At 35.1% G+C, this 13,065-nt stretch overlaps 1 protein-coding gene across 4 annotated transcripts in view; it reads left to right on the top strand.

The window, feature by feature from the left end:
* Nucleotides 1-13,065, top strand: part of LOC308279555 (lysine-specific demethylase 5D) — a gene marked incomplete at both ends in the record, with an annotated part of 57,355 nt that overhangs the window by 16,847 nt on the left and 27,443 nt on the right. For 3 of the 4 annotated variants that reach the window (XM_080719687.1, XM_080719686.1, XM_080719685.1), the window contains 3 exons: nt 223-381; nt 740-859; nt 977-1,135. In XM_080719687.1, the coding sequence (XP_080575813.1) occupies nt 223-381; nt 740-859; nt 977-1,135 (438 nt within the window). Of the gene's footprint in view, nt 1-222; nt 382-739; nt 860-976; nt 1,166-13,065 lie in introns of all 4 variants that reach the window. The other variant, XM_080719684.1, reaches the window with a different exon arrangement.

Genomic DNA, 13,065 nt, shown 5'->3' with positions numbered 1-13,065 from the left:
TTTCTAAAAGTTCAAAAGTCTTTATTATTGCTTTCAGAGCACCTCAAACATGGTTCATTTATTAACAGTTTGCATTATTTTAATTATATCCTCTTTTTCACTGGATAGTGAGCTCATGGGTAAAACATTGCTCAGTGCTAGGTGTTCAGAAGGGATGATCTAGAACCTGGAGTTAGGTATTAGGGAGCAAGCATCTTATATTTTTACTTTTTTTTCTTGTAGATTGATTCATATGTTTGCCGAATATGCTCCAGAGGGGATGAGGATGATAAGCTTCTTCTCTGTGATGGGTGTGAAGACAATTACCATATCTTCTGCCTATTGCCACCCCTTCCTGAAATCCCCAGAGGGGTGTGGAGGTGTCCAAAGTGTATCTTGGCGGTAAGGTTTGTTCATCATAAATGTTTTAATTTCAGTTCTTGGTAATTTGGTCTCATCTAGCCTCTTGAACTTCAGGAAAACTAAAAATAAGTGATAGTTCCAATCTTTTTCTGACTATATTTAAAATAATTCTTCAGTAATGCTTGAAGAATAGTAATCCAGATGGTGTGAAATGTGGGAGCAAAGACACGTGTTTAGTAGATACTCAAGAAACTATCCTACCTGGAAACATAAAAAACGATGGAGTTTTAGCATAAGATACTGAGTTCAACATGAAAAAACTTTTCTTCTTATCACTTGCACTTTGTGGGTTCTTCATCTGTTGACATTATCTTACTGAAATACTTTTTATTTTTAGGAGTGTAAGCGGCCCCCTGAAGCTTTTGGTTTTGAGCAGGCTACCCAGGAGTACACTTTGCAGAGTTTTGGTGAGATGGCTGATTCCTTCAAGGCTGACTACTTCAACATGCCTGTACATGTATGTGACTTAGGACTGGGATAGTAGGGCTTATTTAATGTCTTCTGATTTTAGTTCTCATGAACAAATAGGGACAAAATATCTTAGGCTCTGATGATTTCTCACCTGTTTTCTTAGATGGTACCTACAGAAGTTGTAGAGAAGGAATTTTGGAGGCTGGTGAGCAGCATTGAGGAGGATGTTACAGTTGAGTATGGAGCAGATATTCATTCCAAAGAATTTGGCAGTGGCTTTCCTGTCAGCAATAACACACGAAACCTATCACCCGAGGAAGAGGTAATATGGTTGGTAATTTATATTAACATTGTGAATAGAGACAACTATTTTAGAACTTAAAATGTTTGTCCTCTTGTTCTCCTACATGGTGCTGTTTTTACATAATTAGGAATACAGATAAGATTTAATACTATTAAGGGATCTGTGAGTGACCACAAATTTGGATTTTACTATCATTTCTTTCAATATGTATTTCTGAAGTGATACACACAAAGAATAATAGGGTAGCTTGATATAATTAGTTGATAACTGTAATATTTCTTCATTTTTTCTAAATGTAAATATTGGTAATGTGCATTGGTTATCTCTGTGATAGGAAAGAAACAAGTGCTATGACCAGGTTATTTATATTTATACTTTCAAAGAACTAGTAAGGTCTCAAGAACTACCCTCATAGTCGGGCGTGGTGGCGCACGCTTGTCATCCCAGCATTCGGGAGGCTGAGACCTGGAGGATCACGGTTCACAGACAGCCTCAGCTACTTAGTGAGGCCCTCTGCAACTCAGTGAGACCCGGTTTCAAAATAAAGAATAAAAAATAGGGCAGGAGGTGTAGCTCGGAGGTCAAATGCCCCTGGGTTCCATTCCCAGACCCACAAAAAACAACAAAACAAAACAAAACAAAAAAAGAAGTACCCTCATAAAGTTTAATGTTTGCATACATCTACAGTGTAAAGAGTAATACAGAAACATCTGATTTTATCCTTTAATACAATTTGATTTCTTTTGTCAGTCAGAGACTATGTAGATGTTTTGAAATCTGATAACATTAGAATTTTTTCCTTCAGTGAACCAAAATTATGATGAATAAAATAAATAAAGCTAAGAGCTGGGTGTGGTGGTGGACGCTTGTAATCCCCGTGCTTAGGAGGGTGAGACAGGAGGATTGCACAGGTTCAAAGCCAGCCTTAGCTGCCGGGCATGGTGGCGCACTCTTGTAATCCCTGCGCTTGGGAGGCAGAGACAGGAGGATCACGCACGTTCAAAGCCAGCCGTGGTGGCTTAAAAGACCCTGTTTTCAAATTAAAAGTATAAAATAGGTCTGGGAGTGTAGCCCGGAGGTAGAAGGGTTTCCAGGAACCCCAGTACCACCAAAACAAACAAACAAACAAACAAACAAACAAACAACCCATCCTTAGCTACTTAGTGAGGCTCTCAGCAACTTAGTGAGACCCTGTTTCCAAATAAAGTATAAAATAGGGCTGGGAGTATAGCCTGGAGGTAGAAAAGCCCCTGGGTTCCACTCCCAATACTGCAAAAAAAAAAAAAAAAAAATTAAAGCTAAAAAAGTTATACTCTTTATATATTATTTTGAATAATGAGTTATTTCTGTTGTAATTATTGCTTTGTCATGTTGACTAGAACTAAAATAATTAGTATTTAGCTTTGTATTTAAATTGGCTTCATGAGAGCTGATACAAATAGCAATAGTGGTTTGGAGAAGGTCTTCAGGAGAGCTTATCTTGATTTTTATTTTATTTGTTTTGTTTTTTGTGGTACTAGGAATTGAAGCCAGAGGCATTCTATATGTGTGCTATACCTGCAGCACTATTTAATTTTCTCTTTTGAAACCAGGTATCAATAAGTACTGAGACTGTCCTCAAACCTGCGATCTTCCTGTCTAAGCCTTCCAAGTATTGGGATTAAAAGCACAAAGCACTAAACCCACCTTTTCTTAACACTGGAAGTATAATTTAACATTTAATTTTATTTAGTATTTTTCTCTTCTGAAGCAATATTACTCTTTTGTTTATTTCTTGGCATGTAATATTTTTGTAATGCTTTTAAGTTTTCTCAGTACTATTACCCCAAAATTCTTGACATCTTTGTAAAAAAAAAAATCAATTTATTGTATATAAAAGGGGTTCTTTTTAGGTCAGAAATTCCATTTGGTCATGGTTTATAATCCTTAGAATATAGTGCTGATTATTTGGTTATTATAGTTTCCTGAAATCAGGAAATTTGAGAACTCTGAATTTTGCTTTCAAGATTGTTTAGCTGTTAAGGGTCCTTATAATTTCAAGATAAGTCTATTTCTAGGCTGGGCATGGTGGCTCACCCTTGTAAGCGCAGCATTCAGGAGGCTGAGGTAGGAGGATCACAGTTCAAGGAGAGCCTCAGCTACTTAAGTGAGGCCCTTTGCAACTCAGTGAGACCCTATTTCAAAAAATAAAGAATAAAAAAATATAAGGCTTGGGGTATAGCTCGGAGGTAGAATGCCTCTGGGTTCCATCCCCAATACCACAAAAGAAAAGACTTGGAACCCAGGGGCACAATGTGAATCTACCTTGCTCAAATGTTATTATCATATCTTCTATTTTTTTTGTGGTGATGGCGAAGATTGAGCCCAAGGGTTTTTACCTTTGAGGTACACCTTCTCAGGCTAACTTTTTATTCTTTATTTTGAAACAGGGCTTCGCTAAGTAGCTGTGACTGGCCACAAACCTTGATCTTCCTGTCTCAGATTCCTAAATGCTGGGATTATAAGCATGAGCCACCATGGACCTAGCAGGAAAAAATCTATTTCTATAAAAATCTTCTTTGGAATTTTGGTAAAGGCTTCATTGAATAAATAGAACACTTTGATAATGTTATCTTAAGTCTTCCAATCCATGAATATGATAATGATTTCTTACTTTTATGTTGTTACTAATTTCTTTCATCAACATTTTATAGTTTTCATTATACAAGTCTTTAACTTCCTTGACGAAGTTTATTTCTAAATATTTAAATCTTTTTAATACTATTGTAAGTGAAAATATTTCATAATTTCTTTTATAGGTTCATTGTTAGCATATAAAAATACAATTCATTTCTGTTGTTTATTTCATATCCTACAAATTGTTAAGTGTGTGTATTAGCTCTCAAGTGTGTGTGCTTGTGTGTGTGTGCACATGTGCAAGTGTATACATGTGTGGTGTGTGTTGGGGTTTATTTTTATTGGTGTGTCAGATATTTAGGGTATTCTACATAGAGGATAATGCCATCTTGTAAATAGCAATAATTTTATATATTTTTGATTAATTTTGATGTCTTGTTTTTTATGTTGAATAAGATGACAAAATTGGATATTTTTTATTAGTCACAATTCTTTGTTTTTAGTATTTTAATATTGTGTATGATGTAGAGTTAGGGATTTTTAGAAGTAATTTTAGTTATCTTGTTGAAGCTTCCTTCTATTTCAAATTTTTTTCTTTCTTTTTTTTTTGTGGTACTGGGGATGGAATCCAGGGGCACTGTACCTCCAAGCTACACCCCCATCCCTATTTTTTAGTCTTTTTATTTATTTTTAATTTTAATTTTTATTTATTTTTTTGGTGGTACTGGGGTTCCTGGAAATCCTTCTACTTCTGGGCTACACTCCCAGACCTATTTTTATACTTTTTTATTTGGAAACAGGGTCTCATAAGCCAGCGCGGCTGGCTTTGAACCTGTGCCATCCTCCTGTCTCCGCCTCCCAAGCGCTGGGATTTCAAGCTTGCACCACCATGCACGGCTAGTCTTTTTATTTTTTGAAACAGGGTTTTACTGAGTTGTAAAGGGCCTCACTAAGTAGCTGAGGCAGTCCACGAACCCCGATCCTCCAGTTTTAGCATCCTGATTGCTGGGAATACAAGTGTGCACCACTACACCTGGCCCTCTATATCAAATTTTTTTAGTGTTTTTATCAAGAAAAGTGATTTTAATTATCATGTGTCTCTTCATTTACTGACTGAAATTATTGGTCAGTATTCTGCTAATATTTTGCAGAGGATTGGCATTGATAACAAGAGTTCTTACTATTGTGAGATTTACCAAATACTGGAATACTAAATTTAGCCAGGTTAATCATCAACCAGATAATTTACAGAAGTGTTTACCACTTTACAGGTGTCTTCTTATATTTGTTAATAGTCTTTGTTCACAAAAGTTTACTTTTTAAAAAAAAGCACAGTACTATTTTCTCCTATTGTACTTTTGTTGCCATATTTGATCTGTACTAGATTGAAAGTAATAGAATTATTAACTCTTGTTTCTTTTTTTTTTTCTTCTTTTTTTGTGGTATCTGGGGTTGAGTTCAGGGGTATTCTACCTCTGAGCTAACTCCCAGCCCTATTATTTATTCTTTATTTTGAAACAGGGTCTCATTAAGTTGCAGAAAGCCTCACTAGGTAGCTGAGGCTGGTTGCAAACTTGTGATCCTCCTGTGTCAGCCTCCCAAATACTGTGCCATCACACATGGCTAAAGTTTTGTTTTGTTTTTGGTTGGGGTATTGCAGCTGGAACCCAGGTTATATGTATATGTATATGTATATGATGTATATGTATATGTATATGTATATGTTCGGCTACAACACATCCCTCTCTATAGTTTTTAACTCATTGCTCTTATATAAAAGTCTTTATAGCATTTTCATATATGTTTATATAAAGTATGTAGTAAAAGTCCAACCATCTGGGTGTGGTGCCATATGCCTGTAATATGGGAGGCCAAGGCCAGAGAATCTCAAGTTTGAGGCCAGCTTGGGAATCTTAATCATGACTCTGTCTCAAAAAGGGTTGAGGATATAGCTTAATAATAGTGTTACTGGGTTTAATCCCACGTACTGCATAAAAAAGAAAAAAAGTTCAGCTCTATTCTTTGTATGTGGATAGTCACTGATTTCAACACCATTTTTTAAAACAATTTTTTATTGAACATAAATAGTATACATTTAAACTATATTTGGTGCCCTCTCCCCCCCGCCCCCGTTTTCCCTTCCCCCCTCCCACCAATGGTTGTCCAGGTTAACCATGTCTTATTCATAATTTTACACATGTTCAGATGTAGACCCTCATTATTCAAGATCAGCCTTCCTCCTCTCCTATCTTTCTATTCAAACTTAGCTAGTATTTCCCCTCCATTATCTGGAGTTTCACTGGTATCCTTTGTGTTTCCTAGTTTGGGCATATTAGAGGAAACATATGTACCTTCTCCTGTGCTTGACTGATCTCACTTAACATGATGCTCTCCAGGGCTTTCCATCTGCTTGCAAATGATATTATTTTGTTCTTCTTTATGGCTGAATAGAATTCCATTGTGTGTATTTCCCACAGTTTTGCTATCCATTCATCTGTTGATGGAGATCTGGGTTGGTTCCATATTTTGGCTATTACAAATTGTGCTGCTATGAACATAGGTATGCATATGTTGCTGTATTTCTCTGAACTCAACCCCTTTGGAAAGATACCCAGGAGTGGTATAGCTGGATCATATGGTGGATCTATTCCCACCTTTCTTAGGAATCTCCACACAGATCTCCATAGTGACTGAACTAGTTTGCATTCCCACCAACAGTGTAAAAGAGTTCCTCTTTCCCCACATCCTCACCAGCATTTGTTGTTGTTTGATTTCTTTATTCTTGCCACTCGGACTGGGGTTAGATGGAATCTCAGTGTAGTTTTGATTTGCATCTCCCTGATGGCCAGTGATGAAGAACATCTTTTCATGTATCTATTGGCCCTTTGTATCTCTTCTTTTGTGAAGTGTCTATTTAGTTCATTTGCCCATTTCTTGATTGGGTTGTTTGTTTTGCTAGTGTAGAGTCTTTTGAGCTCTTTGTATACTCTGGATATTAGCCCCCTATCAGAATGGTGGCTGGTAAAGATCCTTTCCCATTCTGTAGGCTTCCTCTTTAGGTTATTGATAGTTTCCTTTGATGAGAAGAAACTTTTTAGTTTGATGTTATCCCACTTGTTTATTCTTGCTTTAATTTCCTGAGCTTTGGAGGTTTTGTTGAGAAAGTTACTGCCTGTGCCAATATGTTGTAGTGTTGAACCTATGCTTTCCTCTACTAGCTTCACAGTCTCAGGTCTAATTTCTAAGTCTTTGATCCATCTTGAGTTGATTCCTGTGTTTGGTGAGATATAGGGGTTTAGATTCATCTTTTTACAAATGGTTAGCCAGTTCTCCCAGCACCACTTTTCAACACCATTTTTGAAGCCTAGTCTTTCTTTGTTGAATGGCTTATTGTTAAATTTCTCATTTGTGTTCCTTTGATCTGTATATCTGTCCTTATATCTATACTACCCTGTTTTAGTTAATTTTCCATTTGAGTATATTTTGGAATTTGGAAGTGTGAATCTTCCAACTTTTTATTCTTTTTCTAGATTTTAATATCCATAGTCTATCTTTGAATCTTCAGGGTCTTATGAAATTCTGTTTGAGTGTTAGAACTTATCACTACTATCAAAAGAGTCTTTGGGGTTTTGATAAGAATTGCATTTAACCTGTTTTTTGTTTTGGATAGTATCGCCACCTTAAAATTTTAAATCCATGAATGTTTAATTTCTTTACTTTTTAATTTCTTTAATTTTGTCAGCAAGTTTTGTGAGTTTCCTTGTATCAAGTCTTTCATGTCAGTTTAAATTTATTCATAGGTAGTTTGCTCCTTATGATGCAGGTGGATTTGTCTTTTATGTTTTATTTTCAGATTGTATCTGGTAAATAGAAATACAATGATGGTTTTTTTTTTTTTTTTTTTTTTTGCAGGTCTGGAGATGGAACCCAGGGGCATTCTACCTCTGAGCTACAGCCCCTGCCCTATTTTTTATTCTTTATTTGGAAACAGGGTCTCACTGAGTTGCAGAGGGCCTTGCTAAGTAGCTGAGGCTGTCCTCGAACTGCGATCCTCCTGTCTCAGCCTCCCAAATGCTGGGATTACAAGCATGAACTACCACACCCAGCTTGAGGTTTCTTTTTAATAGTTTTCTTATTGACAAAATATTTGTACATATTTATGGGATATAGGGCAATTTATTACATGCAAACATTAGTAACACAGATTATTGTGATTATGTATGCTACACTTTGTTCAGTTCATTTATTAGCTCACCATGTGTAGCATAATACATGTACAATATAAATTCTCTAAAAACTAAAGTATGTGGTCTACAGATAAAGATACAAATACATCTACCTTTTCAGTTTGTTTGTCTTTCTTTCAGATGTGGGGCCTTGGGCCCAGGACCTTACTACATGCAAAACACATGCTTTACCACTAAGCTATACCTACCAGTCTAATCCACTAAGCTATACCTACCAGTCTAATCCACTAGTACATCTTTTTCCTAGTACCTTTTTCTTTTTCTAATAGTTCTACTTTCAAGTTTTCTTCTTTCCTTCCCAATTCTCTTCTTCATTCCAATACACATATGCATGCACCCACACACGTACATACACACAAGAGAACCCACTTTGCTTAACATTGTGCTTATTTTATTCCATTTTCTTGCAAACAGCATAATTTCATTCTTCTCAATGGCAGAATAACATTCCATTGTTTATATACCATATATAAACCTTCTACCTCTGGGTTACACTCCCAGACTTGTTTTATATTTTTATTTGGAAACAGGGTCTCTTAAGCCAGCGCTGCTGGCTTCGAACGAGCGATCCTCCTGTCTCCACCTACCAAGCAGGGATTACAGGCGTGCACCACCACGCCTGGCATTATATACCATATGTTTTTTTTTTTAATCAGCTCCTCAGTTGATAGATACCTAAACTGATTCTGGATCTTGGATGTTATTAATATTAGTGTAGTAAACAGGTATATCTACTGGGTGTGGTGGCACACGCTTGTAATCCCAGTGCTTGGGAGTCAGATGCAGGAGGATTGCGCAGGTTCAAAACCACACTTGCTGACTTAGGAGATCCTGTTTCCAAATTTTAAAAATATATAAAAAAATAGGTCTGGGAGTGTAGCCCGGAGGTAGAAGGGGTTCCAGGAACCCCAGTACCACCGAAAAAAAACCCCAAATCCCCCAGGTATATCACTATATGCTGATTTCTTTATATGCAGACCAAGAGTGGTAAAGTTGAGTCATTTACTTGTCCTGTTTTTAGTTTGTTTAGGAAGCTCTAAACTTGTTTCCATAAGGGCTGTAATAATTTACATTCCCATCAACAGTGTATAAGTGTTCCTTTTTCTCTGAATCTTGGCCAGTATTTGTTTTGGGATATTGTTTTTTTTTTTTTTAATAATAATGATCCTGTCTGGGATAAGAATCTTAATGTAGATTAATCTTGATTTTGTAATGTAATCTTGATTAGTTGGCTAATCATGCGTTTGTGTATTTCTGGATCCTCCATTCTATTCATTTGTTCTGTGTGTCTGTATTTATGTTAATACTAAACTTATTAAACTATTTTTTTCATATAATTGGCCAGATGTGTTTTCTCAACACATCATTTTTGTTCAAATAATTTCCCCACTTTTATTATTAGATTACTTATTTTGTTCATTTTTAAACTTCTTCATACATATTCTGTACATTAATTTTTTTCAGATAAGTAGCTGGCAAAGATTTTTCTCCAGTCTTACTAACTCTTAACTCTGTTGTTTCTTTTGCTGTGCAGCAACTTTTATTTGAGATAAACTCATTTGTTAACTTTTGCTTTTGTTTTTTGAGTTAAATAAATGCTATTCAAGAAATTGTTGCCTATGATGCTATCTTGAAATGTTTCCTCTATGTTTTATTTTAGTAAGTTGACTTTCTTATAGGAGAGAGAGGGATCTATTTCAACTTTCTATATATAGATACCCACTTTTTCCAGCACTATTTATTGAAGAGGCTATCTTTTTTCCCAATATATGTTTTTGGCACCTTTTTGAAAATCAGTTGGCTAATCATGTGTTTGTGTATTTCTGTATCCTCCATTCTATTCAATTGTTATGTGTGTCTGTATTTATGTTAATAATAAACTTATTAAACTGTTTTTGTTAGAGGTCTGTAGAATATTTTAAAATCAGGTGTATTGATTGCTGTTTTTTTTTTGTTATTTGTTTGTTTGTTTGTTTTCAGTACTGGAGATGGAACCCAGAGGTATTCTACCTCTGAGCTACACCTTTATCCCTATTTTTTCCTTTTTTTTGTTACAGGGTCTCAGTCAGTTGCAAAGGGCCTCACTATGTACTAGCTAAGGCTGTCCTCGAACCGAGATCCTCTCTTCTTAGCCTCCCAAATGCTCTTTTTGCTCAGAATTGCTTTGGCTACTCAGGTTTTTTGTGCTAACATATGAAATTTAATATATTTTTTTTCTAGTTCTGTGAAGAATGTCAGATATTTTGATGGGGATAACATTTAATCTGTAGATCACTTTGATTAGTATGACCCTTTTAACAATATTAATTCTCCTAGTCCATAAACATGGAGATCTTTTCATCTTTTAGTGTCTTCTTAAGTTTCTTTCATCAGTGTTTTGTCATTTTGTTTCACAGGTCTTTCACTTTCTGGGTTACATTTATTCCTTTTATTCCTAGGTTTTCTAATTCTTTTGTGTTTGTTTTTTGTTGTTTGCTTGTGTGTGGGAGAGATATTTGTTAATGCTTTTGGGAATGGAATTACTTTAACCATTTGTTTCTTAGGAAGTTTGTTATCGGTATATAGAGGAACTACTGACTTTTGTATGTTGATTTCTTATCCAACTTTTTTACTGAATTTGTTAGTTCTGAGTCTTTTTGTGGAGTTTTAGCAATTTCTAAACATAGTCATACCATCTGCAAACAGATAATTTTGATATCCTCCTTTCTTCATTGTATCTTTCTTTCTCTTGCCTAATTGCTCCTGCTAAAGCCTTTAGAAATATATTGAATAAGAATGGTAAGAATGTATACTCTTGTTTTTCCCCATTCAGTAAGGTTTTGGGTTTTGGGTTATCATACATAGCCTTTATGAAGTTGAAGTCATTTTCTCCAAACCTTAATTCAGTCAGGGCTTTTTATAATTAGAATGTTGAATTTTTACCAGGTTCTTTTTTCTGCATCCATTGTTTGAATTATATTATTTTTATCATTGATTCTATTCTTGTATTTATTACATTACTAATTTGCATATGTTGAATCATCCTTGTTTCCCTGGAATAAAAACCAACTAGATCGTGGAATATGGTTTTTTAAATGTGCAAGGTATTAAAACTGTAGGGATTTAGTTGGGATTTTTGCATCTCTATTTATCAAGGATATTGGTATGTAGTTTTTTGTTTCTAATTTTTGTATCAATTGATTTAATAGAATACTGAGTTTAGAAATATCCTTCCCTTTCTATCTCAAAAAGTCTAGGGGTCACTGCTATTACTTTTTCTTTTTAAAAAAGTATCTGGTAAAATTCAGCTGTGAATTCATCTGGCCTTGGGCTCTTCTTCATTGGAAAGTGTTTTATTATTATTTCAATCTAATTGCTTGTAGTCAAGTCTATTTAGATTTTTAATATAAACTTGGTTTAGTTATGAAAGGTCCTGTGTGTTCTGGAATCTCTCCATTTCTTTTAGCTTTTCTAATGTATTGGCATGTAGTAGTAAAGACATCTGCTAATGGTCCTTTGAGATACTCTGTTATATTCCTCTTTTCAAATATAATTTTATTTGGGTCCTCTATTTGAATTAGTTTAGCTAAGGGTTTGTAAATCTTATGTTTTCAAAGAACTGTTCTTTTAGTCTCTCTTCATTTATTTTGGCCCTGATCTTTATTAGTTCTTTCTTTCTACTGGTTTGGGGCTTTGGATTACTCTCTTGAGTTCTTCAGTGACCCATTGTTCAAAAGTATGTTGTTCAATTTCCATTATGTTTTTATTGTTTTTGCAGTTGATTATAGTTAGTAGATTTTTAGTTTCATTCTATTATTACCTATTAATCTCTTATAGTCAAAAGTATTTCAGGTATTTTTTTGTACTTAAGACTTGCTTTATGACTAAAAATATGGTCTCTTCGGAAAAAATTCCAAAGTTTGACTCATATATTTAATATGATTTTTTTTGTGTGTGTGGGTCTGGGGGTGGAACCCAGGGGCATTCATCCTCCGAGCTCCACCCCCAGCCCTATTTTTTATTCTTTATTTTGAAACTGGGTCTCACTGAGTTGTAGAGGGCCTCACTAAGTAGCTGAGGCTGTCCGCGAACCGCGATCCTCCAGTCTCAGCCTCCCAAATGCTGGGATTATGAGCGTGTGCCACCATGCCTGGCTAAGATGATTTTTTTTCCTGATGAATTTATTTCTTTTAGATATAGTGACCTTTTTTGTGTCTAACAAATTTTGGCTTAGTGTGTTTTATCTGATGTGATTAATTACTCCCTCTTGCTTTCAGATTTCCATTTGACTGGAATGTCTTTTTCCACGTATTCCCTTTTATTTTGAAACAGGATCTCTTTAAGTTTCTGAAGCTGGCGTTAAACCTATTATCATCCCATCTCAACCTCCCAAGTACTGAGAATATAGGTATATGCCACTGGCTTTCATCTATTCATTTTCAGTCTATGTGTCTTTTTCCCAGTAAAGTGAGTATTTTTTCCCCCAACATGTTATTGAGTGTTGTTTTTTTATTCGTTTCGCCTATCTGCCTACTTTAACTGGAAAAGTAAAGTCATTTATATCCAGTTACTAATAAAATCTATAGACTTCTTTCTGTAATTTTGTTGAATTTCTTCTGGTTATTTAAAATAGTCTTTGTTCATTTTCTTCTTTCTTATTTATATTTTTAGGCTTTGGTGGTTCAGTAAATGGAGAAATCTGATTCTTTTATGCTTCTCATTTGTATAAGTGTTCTTTCAGTGGGGTTGGTACTTTTACATACAATTATCATAATGGTAATTATCTTTCTTGCACATCTGGGTGTAGGACCACTGAATGATTGATAATTATGAATTCCTTTAGCTTTTGCTTATCTTGAAAGGTCTTTATTTATATTTTGATTCTGAACAATAGCATAAGTTTAGTTTAGTAGTCTTAATTTCCAGTGGAATACTTTCAGGACATGGAGTACATCATTCTGTGCCCTCTTAGCCTGTAGGGTTTATGTTAGGAAATCTACTATTTACCTTTAACAGTGAGTTGGAAGCTTTTAATTAAATATTTGGGTAGTTTATAATATGGCATGGAGAGGTTCTTTTCTTGTTCAGTCTACTTTGGGTTCTATA

This window comes from Muscardinus avellanarius (assembly GCF_963383645.1).
Source record: "Muscardinus avellanarius genome assembly, chromosome: Y".
NCBI classification, from domain to species: domain Eukaryota; kingdom Metazoa; phylum Chordata; class Mammalia; order Rodentia; family Gliridae; genus Muscardinus; species Muscardinus avellanarius.
This window is presented reverse-complemented; position numbering and strand designations above follow the sequence as displayed.